Source organism: Gopherus flavomarginatus, chromosome 19, assembly GCF_025201925.1.
Source record: "Gopherus flavomarginatus isolate rGopFla2 chromosome 19, rGopFla2.mat.asm, whole genome shotgun sequence".
Lineage (NCBI taxonomy): Eukaryota > Metazoa > Chordata > Testudines > Testudinidae > Gopherus > Gopherus flavomarginatus.
Genome location: NC_066635.1, coordinates 5,742,231 through 5,769,817, shown reverse-complemented (window position 1 = coordinate 5,769,817; position 27,587 = coordinate 5,742,231). Strand labels below are relative to the sequence as shown.

At 49.6% G+C, this 27,587-nt stretch overlaps 1 protein-coding gene across 3 annotated transcripts in view; it reads right to left on the bottom strand.

The window, feature by feature from the left end:
- Positions 1–7,933: 7,933 nt before the first annotated feature.
- The window catches only part of AP2B1 (adaptor related protein complex 2 subunit beta 1), a 98,036-nt gene continuing 78,382 nt past the window's right edge, over positions 7,934–27,587 (bottom strand). For all 3 annotated transcript variants that reach the window (XM_050928918.1, XM_050928920.1, XM_050928921.1), the window contains 4 exons: positions 24,862–24,946; positions 23,989–24,075; positions 12,557–12,711; positions 7,934–10,957 (listed from right to left, as the gene is read on the bottom strand). In XM_050928918.1, coding sequence (XP_050784875.1) covers positions 10,883–10,957; positions 12,557–12,711; positions 23,989–24,075; positions 24,862–24,946 — 402 coding nt within the window. In that variant the 3' untranslated portion in view covers positions 7,934–10,882. The remainder of the gene's footprint in view (positions 10,958–12,556; positions 12,712–23,988; positions 24,076–24,861; positions 24,947–27,587) is intronic.

The following is a 27,587-nucleotide window of genomic DNA, read 5'->3' as shown; positions in this document are numbered from 1 at the left end:
GGCCTTGCTCCACAGAGCTGGCATGTGCCCACCTCTCGGAGCATGCTCTGTTAGGGCTGCCAGCTGGAAAGGGGGAGGCCTGGTCATAGGCCACCCAACTGCAATGGACCTACATGGCCTCACCTTGCCCCTTCCTCGCCCCAAGGCTCCTCTTCCTTCCAGGCACAGAGGAGTGAGAGTTCTGGTGCTCAGCACCTCTGGAAACCAGCTGTTTCTTCAGCAATGGGATGATCTGCCCCAGCCCCATGGCAAGGAGACCCTTGTCTTGCCTAGCATGGGGCCAGTTTACCCCATGAACTTGCTAGTCAGTCATCGCGCTGGCCCTGCCCCGAGCCCCGTAACTTTGGGGCGGAGGAAGACGGAGGCGGGAAGAATTGGCCTTCCGAGCGGATGAGTCAAACGGGAACAGGACCATGAGGGAAGCAGCAGCTAGGTGGGAATTACTGTGAAGCTGCCTGTCCCATGCAGAAGGTCTCTTCCTCCCCACAGGGACAAGCTTGCGATAGGCCTATGGAGAGTCAGAGCTGCCTTTGGGTCCACCCTCTGCAAACCAAGTGAGAGCAGCCCAGCTAGCCAGGATAGAAAAGCCTTTCCCAGAGCCAGGGGTGGCACATCACACTTGCCTTAGGGCTCAGACTCTCCCCTTGCGAGCGCCCTGATTAGCACCTGGAGCTTTATCTCATCAGCATCCATTGCCAATTTCCTCCCCGCAGTGCTTCACCACTGTAAATCCCGTCCCGCACAGCCACGTTCGCTTTGTTGTGGCGTGTGAGCGAAGCAGGGATGCAAGCTCCAGACACCAGCCTTCTGATTTTCCATCATGCTTCCCTGAGGGCTTCTGCACAAGGAAACAGTTTGTCTTTCTCCCGCGATCATCTGGCGTACTCAGGCTCTGCTTTCCTACCACGCGCTGCCTGTGGCCGCTGGAATTCTAAGCAGGGTCAGCACGGGGACTCCCCATCCCATTGCCAGCTCCCTTCTCCGAGCCTTTCTGGAAACCCAGCCCGTGAGAAGGAAGCACAGAGGTCTGCAACAATCAGTGCTAGACCTGCACTGAACACTGCTCTAAACTCTCTTCTAAGGGAAGTTCAGTCCCAGTGGTGCCTAAAAACGCAGCCCCCAGAGTCCTGAGCTTCCTCCAGGCCTGCCGGTGTCTTTTTGCAAGTGTGCTGCGTATTTTCCATCGTTTGAGAGCATCCCAAAAACAATTAGCCTGTGTACAGCGTGCGTGTAGCCCTTGGCACTGCAAGTAAAGATACAGTCCCTGCCCCCGGGAGCTTACAATCTGCTCTGACACACTGGGGAGGTCAGGCCAGGCAGCTACAGGAAGGAAGTCACAGAATCGAGTCACCAGGCTGGGACAGGCTAACTCACTGTTTGGATCAAGCTGGGATCTGAGGGAGAGGGAGCTTGCATGGTGCATGGCCTCAGAGAGGGAATGGCACACAGGTACTACCAGACCGGCTCATCTAGTCCACCCTCCCCTCTCAGACACTAGGCAGTGCCAGTGGCTTCAGGGAACAGTGCCAGAAACCCTTTGGACAGTTATGGGGTCACCTGGCCAGTCTCTCCCTAACCCCAGGCAGTTAGAGGTTGAAGTGTGAGGATTTACATCTCTTATACACCTTTTCATTTGTCTCGTCACCGTGGGCCTTTGTGTTCTCCAGAGAAATGTCCAAGCCTTTTTTTTACAATCCTGCTATGCCTTGCTTCTAGGACATCTTGGAGCAGTGAGTTCCACCGGCTAAACACATGCTGTGTATAAAAGTCTTTCCTTTTATCCATCTAGGCAGGTATGGGACCCCTAGTGCGCATCACACACCCAGCGTCCCTGTGAGGTAGGGGATAGAGAAGGAGCTGAGGCATAGAGACTTGCATAAGTGCTAAAACTTTATGGGAGGGTCATCTCTATCAGTGTCTAGCAGCCGCAGCCCCAATTGACTTCAGTGGGAGCAACCACCACTCGGCCCCTCTAAGAACTGGGCTGCTTGTTTTTGTTCAGCTAAAATGCTCCCTTGCCTAGGAATCAGCCTCTCTGGCCCCTCCCACTTCCTGCGTCTGTGTCTGAAAAACCCAGAGGCACCATCTCACAGCAGAGCTCAAAATAGAAGCACTGTCCCTCAGCAACCAGCCGTGCGGGGCAGCCACGCACACCTGCTTCCCCCCTGCTCGCAGCAAAAGCCAGCCTTCGGTGCCAGGCGGTGGGGAAGGAGCCAACAGATGGGCTGGCTTGGATTTCTGCTTCTCTTTCGTTTTCCCTTCAGCTTGTACATCTGGGTGCAGCTGGCAGCCAGTGCAGAAGGGTGGAATTATAGAATCATAGAAATGTAGGACTGGAAGGGACCTTGAGAGGTCATCTAGACCAGCCCCCTGCACTGAGTCAAGATGAAGCATTATCTTCTAGACCACCCCTGACAGGTGTTTGTCTAACCTGCTCTTAAAAACGTCCAGTGATGAAGAATCCACAGCCTCCCTTGGTTAACTTGCTTAACTACCCTAATGTCTAACTTAAATCTCCTTTGCTGCAATTTAAACTCATTACTTCTTGTCCTGTCCTCAGTGGAGAACAATTTGTCACCTTCCTCTTTATAACAACCTTTTACGTACCTGAAGATTTATGTCCCCTCTCAGTCTTCTCTTCCCAAGGCTAAATAAACCCAGTTTTTCCAATCTTTCCTCATGTTTTCTAGACCTTTAATCATTTTTGTTGCTCTCCTCTGGACTGGCTCCAATTTGTCCACATCTTTCCTGAAATGTGGTGCCCAGAACCAGACACAATACTCCAGTTGAGGCCTAATTAGTGCTGAGTAGAAGAATGACTTCTCGTGTCTTGCTTACAACACTCCTGCTAATACAGCCCAGAATGATGTTTGCTTTTTTTGGCAAGCGTTACACTGTTGACTCATATTTAGCTTGTGGTCCACTATGACCCCCAACTCTATTTCTGCCATACTCCTTCCTAGGCAGTCAATTCTCATTTTGTATGTGTGCAACTGATTGTTCCTGCCTAAGTGAAGTACTTTGTATTTGTCCTTATTGAATTTCATCCTCGTTACTTCAGACCATTTCTCCAGTTTGTCCAGATCATTTTGAATTTTAATCCTATCCTCCAAAGCACTTGCAAACTCTCCCAGCTTGGTATTGTCTGCAAACTTTGTAAGTGAACTTTCTATGCCGTTATCTAAATCACTGATGAAGATATTGGACAGCACCGGACTCAGAACTGATCCCTGTGGGACCCCACTCGTTATGCCCTTCCAGCATGATTGTGACCCACTGATGATTACTCTCTGGGAACAGTTTTCCTATCAGTTATATACGCACCTGATAGTAGCTCCATCTAGGTTGTAATTCCCTAGTTTGCGTATGAGAAGATCATGTGAGACCGTATCAAAAGTCTTACTAAAGTCAAGATATAGCACGTCTACTGCTTCCTCCTTCTCCACTAGGCTTATTACCCTGTCAAAGGAAGCTGTTAGGTTGGTCTGACAGGATTTGATCTTGAAGGGGATAGTGGTTTGATCAGTCAACGGTGAGGAAATGAGTCTTGCTGCAGCTGGCCAGCCCCCGCGCTGTCCCAGACCCATGCACCCGGATCAGAACCTGCTGCCCCTTCCCCGTGTCGTCGAGAGGGAAAATGTGGAAGCGGCAGGCGAGCCAGCTGCTCTTTCCCTTGGAGGGATTTGGAGCAGAAGAGCGTTGCTAGCTCAGTAGATGAGGCAAATCTTTGATCACGTTATGCTGACTCCCTTTAGAGCCCCTTTGCAGCTGGGTTGCCCCACTGAGATGTGCTAAATATGCCTCGCTGTTAACATCCGCATGGCTGGATTGAGGGTGGAAGGAATGCACAGGGCAGCTCTGCTTGAGAGCAGGGGCTATATGGATTAACTGGTAGGCTGGCTCCTGTCCCCTATCGGCCAAGCCCAGGGTGCTGGAATATGGACATGGAAGTGGCAGGAGTCCAGCAGAGCCATGGATGGGGAAGGACTGGGTTTGTGAGCTCTGAGGCAAAGTGGCTCATCCTGACTGGTTTCCAGGTAACGCATTTCAGCTCACCTCCCTGCTCTCTTCCATTGTCATGGGTGCGAAATACAAGCAGCCGCCCTCCTTGCCTGATGACTCTCTCCCAGGGGTAGGGCTCCAGGAACAGTCTGTCAGGAGAACACAGGGGGCTCCCAGCTCACCACCCTGGCCAACAAAGAGCAGGCGAGATCCAGAAAGGCAGACAGCTCGCACCTGCTGACACAGCAGGGCAGCAGCAAGGTTGCAGGGACTGTTAGCTCTAGGTACTGCTGCCATGATCTCCCTGCTGCGTGGAGCAATGGGACTAGGGTTGGTCCCATAGTGTTGAGTTCTTTCAGCCAAAGACCTCCCAATACTCCCAACTAACTCTTGCTACCCCAAACCTTGTCTTATATCCATTAGAGAGCCTGGCCGAATGGTTAGAGTAGGGGGTGGAGCCAGAAGCCCTGTGCCACTGAACCTACGACCTCAGCAAAGTCACTTAATCTCTCTAACTCCATTTCCATCTCTGTAAAATGGGACCAGTACCACAATCACGGAGGCTGGGGCTACTGAAGTCTTGTGTCAATTATATCCTGGACAAATACACAGACAGAATCCCATTTAATTTTATAATTGCAACAAACATCTAATAACAAGAATGGGTCAAATGTTTTCATTTCAAATGCTTTTGCCACAAAAATGCCTTTTTATTGAATATGAAAATTTTCATGGAAAATTTGTTATTTTCCCCCAAGTTATTCCATTTTTTTTTAAAACAACTGATTTTTTCCCAGTCCTTCCCCAGAGATGTTAGTTTGGGGGGCATGAAGCTGAGAATGGGCGACAGGGGATGGATCGCTTGATGGTCACCTGTTCTGTTCATTCCCTCTGGGGCACCTGGTATTGGCCACTGTCGGAAGACAGGGCACTGGGCTAGATGGACCCTTGGTCTGTCCCAATAGGGCCAGTCTTATGTTGTTACGAGAAAAAGGCAAAGCATTAGTATTTAGAGATGGAGCATGCTGAGGGACAGATGCTAAGTGAGATTAGGCCGGATGGCGAGTCAATGGCCTAGCCAGGAATGACTCACCACTAGACAACATGCCTGGGCCCAGATTCTCAGTGGGAGTTAGAGGCCTAAATACCTTTGAGGATCTGGGCCCCTGTGCTTATGAAAGAGAGAGCTTGAAAGTGACACCTGAAAGCAGCTTTTCCCACATCATTTATGACTCTTAACTGCCTCCGCTATCCCCTGGCCTCTCAGAGCAGCAGCTTAGCAACGGGAAGAGAAGTTCAAAGGTAGGAATCAAGGTGAAACCACCCCAAATTAGCCGTTGGGTCTCTGAATAAATAGAATCTCAGGAGGTATCTAGTCCAACCCCCTGACAGATTTTTGCCCCAGATCCCTAAATGGCCTCCACAAGGATTGAACTCAAAACCCCAGGTTTAGCAGGCCAATGCTCAACCTACTGAGCTATCCCCAATAGTGCATATGGGGACTGATGGCTCCTGCCTACTATGCCACTTCTTCCCCTCTCCCCAGTGCATGGTAAAGGGAGGCAACCAGCAAGGATTAGCTAGAGTGGAGGAAGTCTACCTCCTCAGGGATCCTAGAAGGGTTGGCTCAGCTAAGAATGATTTGGCCTAAGTTACACACAAATAAAGCTAACCACAGGCCTGACCAATCAGGGCCCAATCACACCATGAGGTGCACCTAGTAATAAAACACTGATTGAGCAGCCCAGAACATCAGGAAGAGACTCTCTTGAGGCACAATTTCCTGATGGGGGAAGAGTCATTCCCAGCCTTCATGTATTTCATCAGCCGTGCGACACAGAGAAATTGGGCCATTAAGCTTCATTTGGACATGTAGTTACTGTAAGAAACTTAGCCAAATGTCTGCACGGTTTATTTTGAAAACTGCTTGGTGCCACGGAGTGAGGAAGAGCTGGTGACAGGGGAACTCATGAGCCCATGCGTCAGCTGTGTGTAATGAGGAACATGGTAAGGAGACAGCAGGATTCAGGAGAGGTTGGTTCACTTCCCAGCTCTGCTACAGACTCCCTTGTGTAACCCTGGGCAAATCACTTAATCTCTTTGGGGCTTGGTTCTCTCTTACTATGGCTACGGAGTGAGGCCCTCCCACTCAGAAAGCATTGGTAACACCAGCTCACTAGCAGAAGGTGATAAAGTGCTTGAATATGCTTTGACATGGTGGAAAGCAAGACTGAAGGCAGATTTCAATGGAGCAGCTGCTACAGAAGGGAGTGAATGGAAGGGGGTTCATTAGGCATGGCTCTGGGTCAGTTGACACAGGCTCACGCTACAGGGTTAAAAATAACCATGTTGTTGCAGGGGTGCAGGCTCAGAAACCCTCCCCCGTCCCAGATTTCAGAACCCGGGCTCCACCCCGAGCTCCAACATCTACATAGCTATATTTAGCCCCGTAGCACGAACGTGAATCATCTGCCTGGATCTAAGGCTCACTACCACAGGTCTTCTCTTGCAGGGTAGACGTACCCTTACTCGGCAGGGTTTCATATTACAGGGCTCAGGCTGCTGTGGCTAATCTCGGGTACCTAGGTCTCCCCACCTCCCACGGCACTGGTCTGGTATTGGGCCCACGTCTTCCTTTTACAGCCACCTTCCACCCACAACACGCTGGCTGCTTCGCTTTTGAGCTCTGTCCTCCTCTCCCAGGCCGGGGCTGACTCAGCATGGGGGCATGATACAGGGGCTGCTCGCTGACAAACCCCAGGCTTCAAAGATTCAGAGTCAGGCCTGCAAAAAGCCAAGGCTTAAACTCCCCAACTTTTAACAATAGTTGGGGAGCATTTCTCTTTCGTTTCCTAGTTTGGGCTCCTTCAGGGGACATCCTGTTCAAGAGGCTTTTTCCCATGTGGGCGAGGAACTTGCTCTTACGTTCAATGAAAGCTGAGATTCTCACATGACTCCAGAAACTGGGGCTTTTAAGAAAAACACTAACCAGCACCAGAGCTGGCAATGCTGGGATGCTGTGGGCTCAGCGCAGTAACTTCCCAAGTACAGGATTGGATCCATTCATGGTCAGCGCCTCCTTCTGAACTGATGCTTTGATCTGCTGAGACTCCCAAAGGACGAGGGGAAAGCCCACCCATCTCCTCCTGCTTGATCCAGCCACGTGCCTGATGTTCTTTATTTTAACCTCGCCACCCTGCCCAGGTTCTGAGTCAGTGATTTAAGTGCAGAGCACCTGGAGCTGAAGGTGGGTGGGAGCCTCAAAGCTGCACAACAAAATCACTAGCGCATTGTAATTTAACTAGCAAATGATAAAGTTGAGTAGAACATCACCATCTAGTAGCTCCAGGACAACAGAGTGGGAGTCAGTTCTGTTCTCAGCTCTCCCACTGATCTCAGACATCACCTCCCCACTCTGTGCCTCAGTTTCCCTCCTGCCCTTCATTTGCCCAGTATATTTAGACTGAAAGCTCTTGAGGGTAAAGACACTCTGATCGTATGTGTGAAGACTTGGCATAAGGGGGCTCTGATGGTGGCAGCAGCCTCCGGGTACTATTGTAATGCACACAATAAATAATGCCAAGCATAGAAGTGAAGGAGGAGGGAAATGTATGTTTGCTGGTACGGGTGTTACGGAACATTAGCAGCCAGGGAATAGAGCAGGGTTTTATTTTGGGTGACAGGAGAAATTATCATAAATAAATCTCTAGTCACACGGCACCTGCTCTGCTTCTGACCAGCGTGGGGCAGTCTGAGCATGTTCAAGGTCAGAGATGGTCAGAAACGGGGGTCTCTGGTCCATAGGTCACCTGGCAAGGATGCCAGTGCTTCTCAGGAGAGTTAGCAGCTGCTCCTGCTGCATCCTCCAGACCCCAACCAGCTGTGCCCTGCCAGCCCCTCTTCCCAAACAGAGGCACACCACAGCTGGGCGTTCGTGTAAATGACAAGTTTATTGACAAGGACAGAAGGTAAAGCTTTACCAAAAAGTGAACACATCAGAGTGGATATGCGATACAATGGAATGGCATCAAGACTGAGCAATGCTCCTTGCCTGCCCTCCGGCTCCCCTTCCCACAGCCCACGCTTCACGGCATGCAGACACACACACACAGCACAGGGCCAGAAGAGACGCACAGACACCGCGGGGGAAAGGAGTTCCGGGCAGGCAAGGGATTTGCTCAGGGTTTTGTTTAATGCTTTCCCGTGTTCAGGCTTTACAGAGGGTTTAACTGAGCAAGACTCGTGTCACTATTCCCAGGGATCCTCCACCACTTCTCCCAGGTCAGTGACCTAATCTGGTGCAGGCTCACTGAGCAGCAATCTCTATTAGCCAGCACCACAGCCAGGGGAATATGGGGCGCTGGGCAGAATCTGCTGTCCCTTGGCAGAGAGAACAGGGATTTCCCTTGCTGACCCCTCACACCTCAGCAGGACTCGGGCTTGCTCTGTCCACCTCCTCCCATGCACACAGCTGAACCCCAAGGTGGAAACTTACGAGAGGCCAGGTGCTGCTTCCTAGCTTGGCTTCGAGGGGTGGCTAAAGAGAGGCACCCGCCTTCATGCACCTGGCACTTTATCAATTACTGCTCGCAGCCCAGCTATCCTCAGGGCTTTAGACAACTAACCAACAGCCAAGCTGGTGCATGCTCACGTGCCCGGTTTCTATAACCCTGTCCCGCCTTCTGCCCAGCCAGGATTCATGCTGCCGAACGATCTCTGCACCGAGGATGCAGCCCAGCTCATACAGCAAAGGATGCAGTTGCTCCTAATCTTCACTCGCTTCCCTGGGTGAGAACTGGCTTCAAGCCGAGTCTCCCTGCCACAGAACCACATTTCATCCTGCCCGCGACCAGGCCTACCCTCGCTAGCCCCTTCCCTTTCCCCTTATTCTCCAGGTCCACCATTACAGTCCCGTTCTCTATCCCCAGATTCACATGCATCACACAGGTGATCCCCGCCCCGTCTTGGGGTTCAAGAGCACAGGCTGAGGGTTGTATGTGGTCCCATGAAGGGGGTCGCTTCACTTCTGGGGGAAATGCTGTGACAAGCATCAGCTGAGAGCAGTGGGGACTGCAGAAGCTGTTCTGGGGCTGGGTTGACACATCCAGCTATGTAGATGGACAGAGGGATAGATCCAAGCCAGCTGCTATCCCTGCTTTTGTTTCACCGTTCATGGTGTCTGTTCCAGTACCATGCCTGTGACAGAGAAACTCCCTGGCTGGCAGGAAGCCCAAACAGCCGCCCTCCACCCTGGGAGCCTGCTGCTTGAGCAGGAGCTGCAGCAGAGAGGAGTAAGGGAGCCTGTGTCCCCAAGCCAGTGAGGTTCAGACACTAGGAACCCAAATGACCCTCTGTCTATTGCCTTTCGCAGAGAAAGTCCAGCTCTGGTGACTGGAGATGGAGGGAACGAGCCTGTGAGATCACCTCATGTACAGCAACCACTGGCCCCTGCAGCCACAGGGTCGTCTGGAGCTGAGGGTTTACGGGGCAGGAGATTGCACTCAAGACTCTCCCCCATCACTAAATATTTTGGGTGTCACAAGTGGGGGGGAGGTGAGCTGCGACTCCCAGTTAGCTTCTCGGCAACTCTCTTTTGCACCCCTGTATAAAGGGTGCTTCTTCCTCAGCAACTTTTGATGGCAAGCTTTCCAGGACTCTGGACGAAAAGGCTTTCCAAAGCCAGGGGCAACTTGCCCAGCAGTGCCAGTGACCGCAGGTGTAAGGGGGGCGAGGAGGGGATTGGACTCCTCCAGCGAATTTAACCCAAAGCGCATAACCAGATGCTGCAGTGTCCTCCAGCTTTTGCACTCACACCTCAGCAGGCAAGTGCTCGAGGATGCTCCCGGAGAACTGTAGGCAGATTCAGAATTACCGCACAGGCCCTTCAGCCTGGACAGCAGTCAGAGCCAGGCAGAACCCAACTCAGCTAGCTGAAGCTGATCCAGCGGGAGGAAGGCAGACAAGCTGCTGCAGGAAGACACAGTATGAGCGGGAAAGAGATAAAAAAGGTAATGCCTGCACCCCATGCTCTGCCAAGAGCCTTGTATCCCAGGAGTCAGACCTGCTGTTCCCTTCCTCGTTTTGCCATCTGCTGCCCCATTATCAAACCAGACCCTGCCAAGCTCCTGCTTCCCCATGCAACGAAGACCCACTTCCAAACCCCAGGACAGCAACCAGGCAAGATAGCTGGGGCACGGATTTTTGGGATGCGCATCGAGGCCCACAGCACAAGTACGACCCAAAGCCCCATCCAACCCAAGCAGATGCATCTTGGGTCCGAACTGGTTCTCTCCACACATCACTGGCTCCTCAAGTCTATGCTAGTCCTAGCTCACCTGCATTCCCTTGGATGTTTTCACTACTCCAGATCTGGTTTTTTTCCCCTTTTTTTCATCTGGTTACAATACAAAAAAAAACCCCAAACGTATAAAAAATATAAAATAATAAAGTGCAGTTTGTGTTTCTATGATGCCTTTGCCTTGTTTTAATGAACAAGAGACTTGTCTTTTTCGGGTTTGAAACGAGCCATATATTACAAAATATCAACTATGCCTAACGCGGTTTAGAAAACGCTAAACATTGGCACGAGATGGAAAAGCCCACAAGAAAGAACGACAGAACAGTGGCACTGGGGGGACACGGGAGTGGTTGAAGCAGTGGTTACAAAGTTTCCATGGACGCTAAAAATATCAAACAGTTGTTCCCTATATTATTATTAGCATGTGGATACTAATCGCTACCTTGGTTTTTTGGTGCATCTGTCTGAAATCCTACACATGAATACAGTTGCTTCCAGTTAGAGTTCTTTGCCTGCACCGATAACGGGACTATCCGGAGTCTCCCTTCCTCCCTCTGCGGAGTGAGACATGGACCCATGCTGTTAGTTTTTCAAAATGCTGTCATAGACCTGGTAGATGTACTGAGACACTTCAGGAGCCCGGCACTTCAGGGACAGCTAGGAGAGACGTGAAGCTGAGGTTAGTGTAAGAAAGCAGCAGATAACACACAGCCCATCTCTACTAGCTCGTTTGTTAATCCCTCAGGATCCATTTCACTGCACTGGATCCAGACTCCTCCCAGTCTAATACACAGCGAGGCTGCCATGATGCATCACCTGCCCTGCAAGGTGCCACACGCACCAGCGGTGCTGCACATAGATGTCTAATAGAGAGTCAGTTCGGCCTAACATAGGTAGGCAAGGACAGGTAACATTTTTCCACCCCCACCGTTCAAGTTCTTCTGCCCTAACGATTGTGCGCCTTGAGCTGGGTTGACTGAAGACCGAACCCAGAGCCCTGTGGATCTCAATGCATGAGCCTCTATTTAGTTAAAGCTAAAAGACCATGTGCCTTAACTCTGCTGCAGCAACAGACTCAAACCTCAAGGGGGTGACAAAGAGCCATACCGTGTTAGCACAGGTTACCATTGTGTTTTCCAGGATACCACGTTTTGTTTTTTTAAAATTTACGAACAACTTCAAATATTTAGTCCCAGTTGCTGTCCCCCAAAGCTATTTACCACCAAGGCACTGAGTTCTGCAAAGGCACACTCCCACTCATGTAGGAAAAGCTAGAAGATTTTGTGACAGAATTGTGGAAATGAGCAACAGAAGATAAATGGGACCCCACCCTTATGAATGCTTACTCCTTAGCAGTCTGATTAATAGACTTGCACCAATGTTCAATGCGGGACCTGTACACTCCTGACAGTCCTATCCCCCAGGATTGGAATTCATACCACACTAAACCAAGATAATGCCAGTGGTATTCGGTGGGCGTAGGTCAATAACCTTGAGAGGTGCTTTCCCTTAAGGGCAATGCTAACCACCAAGCTGTCAATTCCCAACAGCAGATCAGCTCGCAAATCAGAGCCTACTGTAGAACGAGGGAGCTTAACGCAAAGCCAAGCTCCCTTCTCAGTAGTATATTTTAAAAGATTTTAATTTTCTTTCCACACAAAGGGCCCCCCGGGGTGTGCCTTGAGTTTCTCAAACCAGGAGAGAGACTCCATCAGCGAGGAGAATCTAAAACAATAAGCAGTAGGGAGGCAGGACAGTTAAAGGAAGTAGCTACATGCGGCATGTGGGACAAGCAGCGTTCTTGCCTCTGAGTGGCTGCCACAGACGACAGGCCAAGGAAATCTCCGAAATCTGGACAGCTGGTCTCTGCTTCAACAGCTCAGCATGGCATAAATCTAGTCTGTTTACTAGAGGGGGAGGTGGAAAGGCGGAGGTTGGGGAGAATTCTGGCAATGCTTTTGTGTTGATTTCTCTTGGCTAATTCGAGTGGTAACGATCTCGGCCAATAAATGCCTGCTGCTTTGTCAGCATTAAGTTAGCTTAGCGGGTCACTAACATAGCTATGTCAGTGGTTTCCCAACTCCCCCCAACTCAGCAGGGATTTTCTTTGGCATTGAAATTAACAGGCCCTGCCCCAAATGAGCATCTGGGAAGAAGCAGGCTCAGATTTGAGATAGCTTAGGAAAGGATGTGTGGCCTCTCCTCTTCCCCCCTTTCCCCCCCGCACCAGCCCCGCTGAAAGCCGAAGGGTCTTACTGTGTAATTTGGATTCCCAGGCTGGATACGTAGCTCAGCCAAGATCCAGATGCCGTTGGTGAGCTTCAGAGACTGGTAGAGCATGTCCTGGCCTTCCACATTCCTCTTGGCAATGGTGTAAACATTGTTGTTCTGCAGCTTACTGGAAACAGTGTCTTCAAATAGAAAAACACCTCTATTAAATCAAGTGTGCACATCAGACACACAGAACTACACCCCCAAATGTCGTCTGTGTTATCCTAGAACCTAGGAGCCCTAGTCACAGACCACGGGCCCATCGTGCTAAGCAGTGTACGAAGAGCACGAGTGCACAGACGAAGAACTGGCAGCTGCACGAGACAGTGAGTCTACGGGGGAAGGTGCACATTGGAGAATGAGGCAAGAGCAGATTTGGTCATACGTGCTCCATCTCCCTGGAGACCTCCCTGTGGATTTGGGTCTCTCTCAGGGGTCACACTCCCACCTCCACGATCACATTACTCTAGGCAAGGCCCGGGTCCTTTCCGTGTGCTGCAGATTCCTAAAAAAAGGCCCAGAACTTGGACAGGCTGATTTTGGACATTGTGCCCTGCACTTCCGAGCCAGAGGATGCCGCTAGGTAAGAACAACTGAGATCACTGCCTAAATCTCAACTTTGGCTTCTCAGTCATTAACACAATTCTCTGCACCCTGAATCCAAACCCTTTTCAGTGACTTAGCGGGCGAGAGAAAACGCCTTTCCTGTCTGCCTCCCAGCAGTGCGGCCGGGATGAGGTTTTTATACAATTTGTGACCGTAGCACTCGGGAGAGAAGTATGATTTTACCTGCACATAAATATACGGCTGTAACCATGACACCTATTTCTCAGGCACCTTACAGAGAAACAGCAGCAGCAGCAGGGATCCATAATATACAGCATCCAAATCAATGGCCCACACTGATGGCCTGTGGAAGCCAAAACCCAATTGAAGGGAGGGGCTGGCTATGGTCTTTCTGAGGCCAGAGGGAAGAAACTCTGGGCCACAGAGGCCAAGATATGAGCAGTGCCCCTGTAAGTCTCATTCCTAAAACCACACAACCTGCTGACCTAGGAAAGCAAGTTCAGTACACAATAACGGAAGAGTGGCCATACTGGGTCAAGACCATGCTCCATTCCTGCCCAGCATCGTCTCTCCAACAGTGGCTAGTACTGGAGCTTCGGGGGCAATGTACAGAACAGGGTAATTTTGGAGTGATCCACCCATCTCGTCCGCTCCCAGCTTTTGATAGTCAGGGTATTCTTGAGATAACCACAAACATCCCTTGAGGTCCCAGCCACTCCTGGCTGTGGGCTCCTGGGGTAATTTCCTGGCTTACGGTGGTAAGTTCAGCTGATGTTCTATCTACTAGTTCACCAGGTGGTTCTTGTGTTCTAACCAACTCACAGTTGGCTTGAAGATGTTGGCACAAAGTGGGACTGGAACTCAAGCTGCGCCAGGCTGCCAGTCCTTTTGCTCCAATCGCTAGACCACATGGTCCCTCTGCTGCATATTAGCTGAGGGCACAATTATTCACAGGCTCAGGAAATTCAGAAAAGGGACGAACAAGGATGTGGCCTGAATTGCCACAGAATTGCCTTCCTGAGCAAAAGGGAGATAGACACTCCTCAAGCAATACATGCTGGGGGAGCCTTCTGATGCCTGTTTTGAAAACCCAGCTCCCTCCTTTGCTCCAAAACTGTTACAAGTGTTTACCACACAGGTGAGCTGAAGGCACTCAGCTGATTAGAGCATGGCATTTTCAACTGGCCCACTAGAGAGAGCAGAAGGAAAACTCAATAGCGTCTTTTTCCAACCTCATAATTCAACAGCTCCCTTGTGCCAGTTCATCCTATAGGTGAGGATGGGTGCATGTGTAGGGAACGAATAGGCTGGGCTGTGTCGAACCCTGGCCAGTAGCTTGTACTTTCCACAGCAACCAGGAAGATGGAGAGGAAAACACAAACTTGGCTGCAAGCAGCTGGGAAGACCCAGTGTGCCCTTTGGAACCAGTGGCAAATAAACCTGAAGGCAGGCAGGCAGGCAGCGGGCACTGGCCCAGAAAGCTCATGATATGACAAGAGATGGCGTGGTAGCAGGACAATACACCATCCATGTAGGGAGTGTTACCTGACCAGCCAGTGCCTTCCGTCGCCCACGTTCACGAACACTAAACTCCAGAGCGCCACACAAAGGTTTTGTTTAAAGAATGGAAGCGATTAAGTCAGTGCTGGAGCAGGGGGGTCTAAAAAGGAGCATCTGAGCTTCAATCCATACAGCAGAGAGCAGGGATGGGGTCTGACTTCTCATGCTGCGATCTCGCGCTGGAGCAGCTGCCTTTCTTCTTCCACTTAGCCAGCAGGTGGGGGCCGCAGCTGAGTTGCTGCAGAATTGATTACCCCTGAAGAGCGGAGTGGCTCTCCTCACAGCATGGGAACATTGAATTCAGGCTTTACTCAGTGAAGACCAGCACCTGGACTAACCCCTGAAGGCTCTGGAACAGTGATTTGCAGAGGATGGGCCGGGTTCATGCAACTAACTACCCAGACAGTCAGGTTTGGGTTTTCCTCTCTTGCTTGGTTACTATGGAAACTAGGAGAGGCAAGTAACTAATGAATTCCTGAGTTAAAACCCCTCACTCCCCATTTCTTCTCCTCCCCCATACGAAGGGCCCCCGGGGTTAGGAAAAAATGCAGTGCAAAAGAGTCTGCTCCTAAGCACAAATGGAGCCAGAACAGGCACAGAGGGGCTCTGTTACAAGCCATATCAGCTGACGATTGTGCTGGGCACAGACAGGCCCCTCCCAGAGATCAGGATTCAACCAACACACTTGTTTCTTGCACAGCCTAAGCAGATTGCCACACAGAAAAACCTGCAGAGGACCCAAAAGGCAAAGATCTACTAACGGTGGGGAAGCCACACTGGGCAGTTGGTCCTGTCTGAAAGGAACATCAACCACATATTAGTTGCAACTTTGGGGTAGAGTCGCTTCCCATGTGGAATGGAATGGGTCACGTTTAAATCCTTACATCTGGGAGTGTGCAGGTTCAAAGCACACACAGTGGCAGAGTACCGGCACTATAGCTTCCCATACCTTCGCTCCAGTGACATTAATGATGGTTGCTACATAAAGGGCGAGGCGCATCCTTGCACGAGATTGGCACCCTGACAGCCTGGATTCTGTCAGTGCAAACTAAAAGCTCTGACCCGCAGCAGGGGCACTGAATCTGATCGCAATTGGAGCCCTTGAGTCTAAAGTGTGGACCTGCTGAGAAGCATTTATTGGTCTCTTACTAGCAGCAAGCCTTGAAGATGCGAGAGAATTGCTAATTCGGCCAAGCGTGTTGTTTCCAGACGGGAAAACTGGAGCTGAGTGGTCCAAGGTGATGCCTGTCCAAGATCACACAGAAAGACAGAGCTGGGGTTAGAACTCCCAGTCTCCTGCTTTTGCTGTCTTGGGAAGCTCGTCATAAGATCACTGGACACAGAAGCCATCAGGTGACTCAACCACTTATAACAATCCAAAGCAGTGACAACACAAGCCAAGCGTGCTGGGGCTTGGACTATCACGTGAATCTTTCTGCCTCCGTCTCTATTAACACAGACTTCAGGATACAAACACACTGGAGAGCAAGTGTCATTTCCAATTCCCTTCCATCCCCAGGTAGCAGCTCTAGCCACTTCTCTGTGAGCAAGTCTAAACCAATGTCAGTTTCTCCAAGATCGGGCAGCGTCGCTAGGCAACAGTGCCAGGCAGTGCCTTGCTCAAGCAGGACAGTTAATGCCATGCGACAGCGCTGTCTTTATAAACAGACATTTGCTGGGAGATCATCCTTGTGCTGTATGTTTATCAGCGAGAGGAACAGCAAAGCCTCGGTTAATCACCACAAAGGTACAAGCAGGAGCTTGTAAAAAAGCTATGCTGACTGCGGGCAGAGTCTCTTCTCTGCACCTACAGGACCCGATGACAGTGCAAACCAACCTGAAGAATTTATGGTTCCTTTAGCAGCGCAGGATAAGCTGCATCTGTTCTCAATATGCAACTTCAAATAGGATTTTGTGAGGAGTTGTTTTTTATAAAAACATGTTTGCCTTTTATACAGACAGGGTTCTTTTTAATTGAATTTTTAGATTAAAAAGGTATGACGGAAGGCGTTTTCCTTCTGGGGGAACCTCTCAAATACATAACAGACACAGCGATCCACCTCTCTCATTCCCTGCATACTTCTGCCCATACTTTTTAATGAAAAATTACCACTGTCCGATTTTGGGGGGGGGGGGGGGGGAATGGGGGAGGAAGGGATGAGATGCCAGTTGCTAATTAAGGCCTCCATCCTGCAAAGACTTGCTTTACATTGTAAGCAGTTGAAATAGCTTCTGTTGACCTCTTGCTTGTGTAAGGTTAAGTATATGCATAAGTCTTCGCAGAACATGGCCTAATTTTATAAAGGGAAAACAAGATTAATATACCATGCTCAAAAATATGTGAACCGTGCATTTTATAATACAGGAAATTCACATACACTGAACCAGATTGCTAATCACATCTAACTAGGTTCTGGATACAGGATCACATATATGAAACTTTGCCATCCACTTATTGAGATGGGCCTTTTTCTAAGTTCAGAGCCCTCGCTACCATTCAGCAGTGAACAGTGGAAATCAGCGAACAAAACCTAGTTATTTCGTCTGCAGTCGTGCGACCCTCAAATGCTTCCCTGTGCTTCTAGCAACATCTGACAGAGTCTGTGTAGCCAGTGAAAAGATGGGTTCAAGCAGAAGGTCCATCTGCAAACCTTGCCTGATCCCATCGTGAAGAATCACAGTCATTTCCAACTGATGGCAGAAGCACAGGGCTTTGACTTCAGCTGCATGATCAAGGAGAAGCTGGGCCATGAAGGAGACAATGCTTAAAACACACAAGCAACCTCCTAGTGGGAATGGAGGGAAATGCCAGCCAAGGGCATGCATGCTCGTTTCTGAGTTTGCTCCAGCATGAAAGTCTCTTTCTAATTTAGAAAGCCAGGAAGGGTTAAGATATTAACAATAATCCTGGAATCTCTTAGCTGATCACGGTCTCTACTTGTGCATCTTTACGAAGACAGAAGATTCTGCATCATTTCAGTTGAGACATTCTGGATTGGCCAAGAGATTGCAAATGTAGCAGCTGCCTGGCTTCAGCCCTCTTTATAGATGTGTCTGAATTCTGTGCTGCTGGAGGTCCCAGACTGGTGAGCAGCCTTGGTGGCTGAAATCCTTTTTGGCCATGGAACAAGGCAGCAGTGTCAGCTTCCCACTGCTCATGGGGTTTAATTCTGACATGGAGGAGCTCACCTTTAAGGTTGGGGGAAGGAGGGGTCCATACCCTTCAATAACTGGCCTCTCTGCTCAGAGTGCCAGCAAAAGAACCAGCGGGAGATTTGGTGGTAGTCGTGGGGAGTTCATTTATAATGTGGACATCTGTCCTCCGGGAAATGGACTGAGACCCACCAATCCATTAGAGAGACCACTGAGCAGGCAGATGGTAGCTACCTTCCATACCAATCTGGGCTGCCATTGAAATCAAAGCTTGAGGCGAAAAGTGCCCTGAGTCAGATTGTCAAGGGTATTTAGGTACCTAACGATCAGATGGGAGCCTAGCAAGGTGTACAAAATGCCTATGTGAGTTAGACACCTAACCTGCTTCTGTAGATTCTACTAGTGCTCATCTACATTTTTAGGTGCTTAGCCACCTTGGAAAATCTGGCCCCATGTCCCACACACTGTCCAATCCCCACTTGTCCCTCATTTGTATGGTGGGAGGTCAGGAGTCTGTGGAAGGAGAATAAAATGTATGAGGCATTGAGTTGACCTGTACTCTGTTCTTATTGGATAAGGACTTGCTCTGGGACAGCTCAGCACCTCCTCTTTGCTACTGATAATCCCGGGGAGGACCCCACTCTGTTGGCAAGGAACCATGTGACTCCACAAATTTAGACTGCATAGGACCAAGGAATCCGGGCTGGGGAAGAGCAATTCCTCAGCCAATGTGTAAAAGCATCGCCCACAACCAGTAAAAGGAGCTAAGACCAGTTACGGAACATGGACCTATTTGTGCAGTACAGATCCTGCCCGTGAGGAAGGTTCCCTCCTTTAGAAGGGCGGCTGTATTTCACCCCACATACGGAGGACTAGGGCCATATTTTCAAAATTGCTGAGTGCCCAGCTCCTTCCCTTGGAGAGCAATGGAAATCTGGTTGTTTCATTTAGGTGCGCCAATGGAAGCACTGGGGTGCTGAAATCTTTTGAAAATCTGTCTTGTTCTTTGAACAGATTTATCACACCAACTTTGGTGCCAGAAGTAGCTTCACTGTATTCAAACCTCTCTCGGCAGCAGTGGGGCTGGAGAGGACTAGGAAAGCCACTTTAGACAAAGGAACAATCTTATTTTCTTCCCAATACATTGCATACAAAGCACAGAACTGTGGTGACTAAGAGATCAAAAGCATTCTTTAGATTAAGCCCAAGTATTAAAGTGAAAACCAGCGAACGGTTTCATTTGTATGTCAAGGGTCGGGTGAAGAGCAGCAAACAAAAGCCATGGATTGTATGGGAAAATAATAGAAATATACTCAGATATTAATAAAAACACACTCGACTGAGAATAATGGGACTGTCATTCCATCCCAGGGTTCTGGTGACACGGATAAAGCAGCAAGGCAAATGTTATCAAAACTGCTCAAGAGAATGACAGCGCGATGACGTACAGCCAGACTGGCATTATTCTTTAATTGTATTTGTGCACGTGCACACACACACAGGGGGAATTCCCATCGTGGAAGGGTTTTAAGAAACACCTGCCAGGGATGGCCTAGTTTTCCTTGGTCCTGCCTCAGCCCTGGGGAATGGACTAAATCTCGAGGTCCCTTCCGCCCCTACATTTTTATGATTCTATGACACACCTACAGACAATCGGCTCTTGTTTTATTTGAAGGGCTTGTCTGGACTAGGGTGTAAGGTGCGTTTTTAAAACGTATTAACTAAAATATGCCGGCAGTCAGACTAGATGATAACATATAGTCCCTTTTGGCCTTAAAATTTATTAACGTCTTTTAACTAACATGTTTTAAGAAATTCTAGTGTGAAAAAGGAAATTTGTATTTTAACATGCATTAGCTAGTGGAGGAGAATGTGCATTTTGCAAAAAATTACCTAAGCTAAATACACCTCTACCTTGATATAACAGTCCTCGGGAGACAAAAAAATCTCACCGCGTTATAGGTGAGACCGTGTTATATCAAACTTACTTTGCCTCCCCCCATCCCCTCCCCAGTCCTTGTTCCCCGACTGCCCCCTGCAGAGATCTCCCTCCTTAATCACCCCAGGACCTTACCCCTTACCCCACCGCCCTGTCCTCTGACTGCTCCAACTCCTATCCACCCCGCCCCCCGCCAAACGCTCACTGGCAGTGTGGGAAGCGGAGCAGCCTGGCCCCAGTCCACTCCACCTGCCCAGCTCCCAGCCACGGTGCTCTGCTTCCTGCTGCCAGTGAGCGCAGGGAGGTTGGGGAAAGGACTTCCCCTGCACTCACCTGCGGCTGGAAGTGGAGCACTGCGGCTGGGAGCTGGTGGAGTGGATGGAGCAGGCTGGGGCCAGGTTGCTCCTCTTCTGCCGCTGCTGGTGAGTGTGTGTGTGGGGGGATTCCTTCCCCCAAGCCCCCTCCCTCAAGCAACATGGCTGGGGTCGGGGTGAAGGAAGCAGAGCAGGTTGCTCTCGGCCCCCCACTAATCTCCCAGGCCACTCTGGGACTGCGGGGTCCCCCAAAGTGCCCTGCCACAGCTCCTGCCCCCCAGACCCTGGGGGGAGGAGAGCCCCTGACCTCCCCCGAGACCCTCTGACTCGTATCGAACCCCTTGGCCTCAGCCTGGTCCGGCACCCTTAACATGCTGCTTAGAGCAGAGTGTCAGAGCTTTACCATGTTATATGCGAACCCATGTTACATCGTGGTAGAGGTGTACATTGATGAATTTGGTAAACCACTAGAGTTATTAGGCTAAAGGTGCTTTGAAATCTGACTGCTGCCCAGGGACAGACACACAATCCTGGATGTACAGTGGAGCACAGAGCCAGACAAGAAATTAGCAAACTGCATCCCTGACTCAGTAAAAAAGAGAGATTTATTTCTAATTTAAATGTCCCGTTACAGAAATCAGCATTCCTCACTCAGCTGGATGGCAGGGCTTCTGGTATCATCTGTCTCTCTCCTCTAGGTGCTGTACTGGTGTTTGTAAGATCTAAACATTCATGAAGATGGAAGTGAAGGGTCTGCACGATGAGGAGAAAGAATGCCAGGCAGCGCGCATTGATAGAGGGAAGACTGTTTTGATTAGCCCTCGCCTCAGCTCCTCAGGAGCCTATGCACAATTGCCAGTGTGTTTGCTCCATCTGTCAAATGCCTGCTATAGCTCTGCCACTATATTTAAATAACCGGTTCCGCTGTGATTATGGCAGATCAGCTGGGAAATGGAGGTATTTTTAGTTCACAGCTCAATTCATGTGGTTGAACAGGAAATCAGCTAGACTGGAGAATGAATGTTGTCGTTAACAGGGTTCCTAGACCTGGAAGAGATCACACCACACTGTGGATTCAGGAATTAGCATGGGATTCATATTGATTTACATTGAAAAAGATGGCCTGGACACCTATTGAAAACTAGCAGCTGCTGGAAGCAGGGATCTGGGCTGAAGAGCAGCATCGCAGCAAATTTTGAATCATAGTCAACAGCCACTGAAATTCACAAGCTTGGTTCATGGCAACTGCTGCTCTGGCACAGCTGAAAGCTAGGACCAGGTCCCTAGAGCATGCCTGTCCTTGTCTATGCCAAGGGTATGAAAGTTACACAGCTGCACGGTTCAGATTCCTCATAACAAACATGGGAGAGCTGAAATTTACCATGCAAGCTTTAATCAGCTGCTGGGGTCTCTTTGAGAAAAAGGCCAAGATAACGGAGGTAGATTGTTTAATCCACACACCCAGGGCAAGTACACACAGACTTCACCATTGCAAGCCACTATCCTTAGAGGGAAGATTGGATGACGGTTAGAGGTAGCCTATAGTAAGGCCTTGTCTACACTAGGTTTTTAGCCAGGACCACTGGTGCAAACCCTTAGTGTACACAAGATTTACACCAGTGCTGTGCAGCTTCCTCCAGTTTGAAATTGCAAGGGTACAAATCGTGCTGCACCGTGCATCAAGTCTGCACCAGTGTAGCCACAGCCTAACACCTGTTATTCCATGCCAAGCGCTCAGCCTTCCGCACCCACTAGCTCTCAGCCTGCTCGGCTCTGCAATCCGGGTGGTCAGTGCAGAAAATGGCTCCTGTAATTGCAGCAGGGACGAGGCATCAGCTCCGAAGACAAGAACAGAGGCGTCAGCTGATAAAAGCATTGAAGGCTGTTTATCAGACATGACCCATTTTCCTCCCTAAACAAGCAGAGGAGGCTGGCAGATTCTGCACACACTGTAGCCTCCCTAGCGATGGATCACACTCAGACAGGCACCGCTTCCAAAGCTCTCACTAAAAGACTGACAGGAGCTTCCTCTCTCTGAGCCCTGGTGATGCTGCAGATAACACTGCAATAGAGCAATGTTATTACTCACATGGTATGCAACCGCTCAGAAATCTACTGGGACTGGAGCGCTCCTGCCTGCCCCTCTGCTGAGAGCTGGGCTTCATTACAATTCTAAGCAAGCCCAGGCACAAGGTGTGGCACATGGCTGGTAAAGCAGCCCAACAGGGAATGCTGCCAATTACTCTGCATCCTTTAATGACTCCCAGTCAAGGGGAACAGGTGGGTAACGTGGAGAACGCACTGCAGTGCATAGGCTAATCACAACCAAGAGTCAGGTAGAAACCTTGCAGTAGAGTATCCTACAATTAGAGACAGTGTGGTGGCCGCAAAATGGACTAGATGGCCCGTCGATGTACATCGAGCAACCAGGAATTAAACTACCTATTCCTCCCAGACAGCCAGATCCACAGTGTTGCAGTATTATCAGCTATGGTTTACAGAGAGGAAAAGAACTAGTTTCTGGAAGTCTCGTCAGAAATAAAGCCACCTGCTGAGACTGAACATTTAGAACGTAGGCCCAAGGGGAGGGGGGCAGGATTTTAAAAACTGACAAATTGTCCATCACAAGAACGAAACCTTCCTTCTGTGCGCAGAGCACGACAGACAGAGTGGCTAATGGATGAAGGTGGAAGGGGAAGGGTGTGATGGATTACAGGGCAGGACTTCCAATCAGGTGGAAATGTCAGTGTGCCATTTGAGAGGCTGGAACAAAAGGTGCGCTGGGAGTGGCTGAGAGGCTGCCCTCGCCAGAATCCCAGGAACGGAATCAAGTCATAAGGTCCAACGGCTGCTATTTGCGTCACATCTTTTGTGGTCCAAAATAGAAAAAAAAATCATGGCTACAAAGGCAGGCGGTGGTGTCTGCCTGTGACTGAAGTGAGGAGTGTTATCCCTGTGTGATGGCAGGCAGGAGAGAAAGTACCAGGAGTTTGTGATCAAGAGGGACACACCTCTCTGTAAAACATACTAGCTTTAGTTACAAGCATTTGGAGCCCATCCAGGCCTCTCAAACGGGAACAGTGCAGTTCTACCAGCCATGCACTGCCTCATCCTTCAGTGGCAAAGAGGTCTTCCGTGCACGCGAGATGTTCATTGCCTAATAGAGGCGAATAGCTGACAAAGCACTTGGCTGAAGTAGACAGGGTACAATTGAAAGCCAGCTAGCAGGGAACAAAACTCAGGTTTCCTGAGTCCCAGTCCAGTGCTCTAACCACTAGGCCACTTACTTTCAGATGGGGGAAACAGACACAGGAGGGACAGCTGACTCATCCAAGGTGGCACAGCAAGTTAGTGGCAGATCTACGTCCCACATTCCCTCACTCCTAGTCTTCTTCTCAAGCAACTCAGCCACAGCTGCGCCTATAGCTAACAAGCCTCAGGGATCCCAGCCTGACAGTGAAAGACAACAACTTGGAACCAGTAGGAAATTTCTGTGATGTGGGTTAGGGTACAAACCACAGTAACTAGCAAGAAAGGTTTGAAATCACGCCCAGAGCTCTCTGCTCAGAGACACCATGACAAGGAAGGCAAATAAACGGGAAAGGGAGAACGTAAGAACTGTAACGGAAGGAAAAAGGGAACGGGTGAAATCCTAGGGAGGGGACTGTTTTCAGAGACATTCACTGTGGAACCTCCTTTTATGGAATTCAGCTGAAAGTTTATGTTAAACAAATCCTTGGAGCTAGAATTTGCAACTGCTCAGCCTGTACCTGCAATCCTGATTTGTCAGCATTGTCAACAGACAATGCTAATAACCGGAAACGCTCTTGTCACTCCTGTGCACTACATGAAGGCTCTCTGCGGTCCAGAACCCAGTTACTCACCAGCATTCAAGTGACACTCTTTAATCTGGAACTGGAGCTCATTTTCATTTGGAATATCCTTCCACGTGGCAAGGAAGACTTGGCGTTCTACATACAGGAAAGACAACGGTCAGTGTCCTGCCCTCCTGGTTCTCTGAACTACCCACACTGCCGGTCCCAAGAGTCACTGCAGAAGGACATGCTGCAGAGACAGAAGAGACCTGCCTGGTCGCATCTAGTCCATCCCTTGGGGTCTAGTTCAAGAGTTTTCCCTGCAACACATTGGCTAGCAATTTGTCTAGCCTAGATTGACTGAAAGCAGCAAAGCCTTGAAGACCATGTGGATCTGTCCCCAATGCCTTCGCTGCAGCAGACTTTCACGAGTCAGGAGCAGGTGGGGTTTGTTAGGAAGGACCCCAAAGCTCAGAATACAAGAACCACATCATGCAGGATTTCCCTTTCCCATCAGCAAAAAGGCCAAACATACAAGCCAGCTATGATTCTGTTTCCCAGGCACCTTCTCTGCCTCTGATGTAAAAGCAGACTATCGAACCGGAGAGAACGTGAAGAAGGGGTTACAGTGTAAGATTTATGGGCTAAATCCTGGTCCCACTGAAGTCAATGGACAACTTCCACGAGAGCAGGATTTGGGCAGCGTACCTACGTTTGGCAGGTAGAATCAGACCAAAGGAGGGATGTTCTGGAAATGTAACTGCTTTGAATAGCGACTGCAGGAGAGCAGGGACTGGCTACTACACTGCCTTGGGATCCCAGTACCGATGGGTCTCTGCTACGGACGGACTTGCATCAAGCTGTGCTCTGTCAGGACGCTGTACTCTGCCTGCCCGTGTGGCTCTCCAAAGAGCAGAGGGACGCTGACTAAACAGTACTCACCCATTTTGCCATCCTCCACAAAAAGTACGTTGAGAGGAATAAGGCAGCTGAAGTAGAAGACATCGATGCTGTTTTTCACAGCCACCTGGCAGGAAAACAAACAGGAGAATTAGGGCATTTTCTGCAGCCTGCTGGGTATGGACGGGACAGGAGTCTCCTAGCCATCGGCCTTGGGGGCTCGTGCCTTTCTAGGGGTGGTGATCTTTAACGGCCCTGCCTGGAGGCGAAGGCCAGCTGTGCACACTGGGGTACGTGGAGAGATGCTGCTGGGCCTGGAAGAACGTCTCTCAGCAGTTACAGACAAGGAGCGCACCCAGCCTGCTCCTTCATCAGGTCTCACTCCCCTCCCGTGGGCACTTCACTGTGCCAGCAGCTGTGGGTTCACAGCTAGCGGCCTCAAGCTCATTTCTTATTCTGCCCTCATTTCCCATCACTCCCCCCCAATGCTAATCTATTCTGGCTGCATGCAGGCGCTCTGTCATTTCACGCCCCAGTCCACAGATGGGCTTTTTAACCTTCCATTCATGTCCCCTCCCTCCTATTTGCAACCTGGCCTTTTCCCCACCCAACCTGTGTGTTCAACAATTTCAGCCAGCCGCCCCCTAGCTAGGCTCACACTCCCCTTTCCATGTCCCTGTCCTCCCCTCCCTGCCACTCCCCTCCACACAGATTCCTTGGTTTCTTTTCTCAGTCTAGCCACGCTCTGAATACTCCATAGCCTGAAGCCGATCTTCTGTCTCCAACGTCCCCTCTCCTGCATTGAATGTAATTTCTTTGTTGCAGCATGTAGGTGGGGTTTGGACACTGGATCCATTTGCCAGTTCATACTCAGTCGGCCACTAACTCTGGACACTCCCTTTTACACTGCACTTGGACGTGTCTCGGCAACACCTTGCTAACAATGCGTAGCACGTATATTGCCACGTTCGTCAGATTACCTCAGCGTGTCTCACAAGGCTGCCTTTTGCAAACAGGGACACTGAAGCCCAATGGTTAAGTGACTTGCCTGAGGTCTCACAGCACGTCAGTGCCAGAATTGGGAATACAACCCAGATCCTCCACTCTTACCTCGCTACCCGCATCTACCGCACTTCCAGCTGCATTGCCTTTTAACCCTTGACACCTCCTGTGCTTCACACACACACACACACACACACACACACACACACAAGACCAACAGTGCACATTACTCCAGTGTAAGGGGGCCATTTAACACACTGTCGCAGCAGTGCCTGAATTCCTTGGTGTTTAGTAGCTTTATCCTGAGGAAAGCTGTGTAAATATCACCATGGCGGTGGCTGACTGAATCAACAGCTCAGCACTGGGCTGGAGGGAACAGGGTCTGCTTTATAGCAACTGGGGGAGGGCAATCAATGGGTGAAAAGTTTAATTGCCAACAGCCCCCTTAAACTCCCACAGTGGAAGAGCTGCACACGATTGCCTCTTAGCACTACCAAGAAGCCATTCTGCGTAGGACTGCCTGCTTTGTGCTCACCAGGAGAGTGACTGCACTTGAATTTTCTCCTTGATCAGGCTTATGGCAATAGTAGGGGCAAACCAGAGGTACAGGAAAACGTACTGTCATAACTGAGGTCACTCTGCCTACACCACACAATGTCGCTGGAACAGAGTCTGGCAGATATCCACAATTCCTTGGAATAGATGAATCCTAACGCAGGCATTGGATAGACAGTATTGACCGGAAAACACATAACATCTCGTTATGGGCTGTGGCTGAGATATGTAAATACCCTTCAATGTCAATAGGAATTGAGCACCTCACTCCCTGAAGATCCTGGGGAAACCAGATTAATCTGTGGATTAATCTAGTTCACCCACTGTGTTTGTATTTCAGTTAGGTCACCAGTCAGATGAGTTGTAGCCAGTGGTGAACCAGATTAATCCACAGAGGCAAAATTAAAGACCTCTGTGTTTTGTCTGCAGAATAAAATGTCCCTGTGTTCTGTAGGGCCTATTTCGAAATAAAACTAATCCCAGTAGAAATAGCTGTTGATAAAGGAGAGGAGGGGGTGATGGGAAATCTGAACACACCAATCAGCAAGTTTGGAATATATGCAAACTAGAGCGTTAAGGAAATGAGGTCAGCGTTTGGAACAACTGAAAATTATTTTGGAGCAGTTGGGAGGGTCCCTGAAGAGCAGAGAAAAGCATGAGATTTGCATGTGACATAACTTGTTTTTTCCACGTCTTTTATGTTGTTGTTGTTGTTTAAAAAGGGTGTATATTTAATTCATACAGTGAGAAAAGCTCTTTTAAAAGCAGGGATTAGTTAAAACCATTACACCTTGTCAATGACCCATAAATATAAATAGCTTTACATTACGGTCTGTTGTCATACACTGACTGCCAACATCACATGCTGGCAGGTTTGAAGGTTGAGAGGCAGATGGAATATTACCTTCAGTTCCTGCCATCACTTTAGAGCGATTTAAACAAACTAGGTGGCTTTCAGAGAGGTGCAAATTAACTGGGAGACTGGAAAGAACGATTTATCTAAGCAAAATGTGTGAGGTTTGGCTAAATTATGTGGAGGGAGGGGGGAGAGAGGTGTCTATAAATTCAGGAAGAGGGCAGCCAGCCAGGAGGGAGATGGAACTATTCAGGGGGTAACACGGGGTATAACTAGGGAGTAATGGCATTGAACTGAAGCTGGAAAAATTTCAGCTAAATGTCTGGGGAAACAACAGTGAAATCTATTAAGCAGC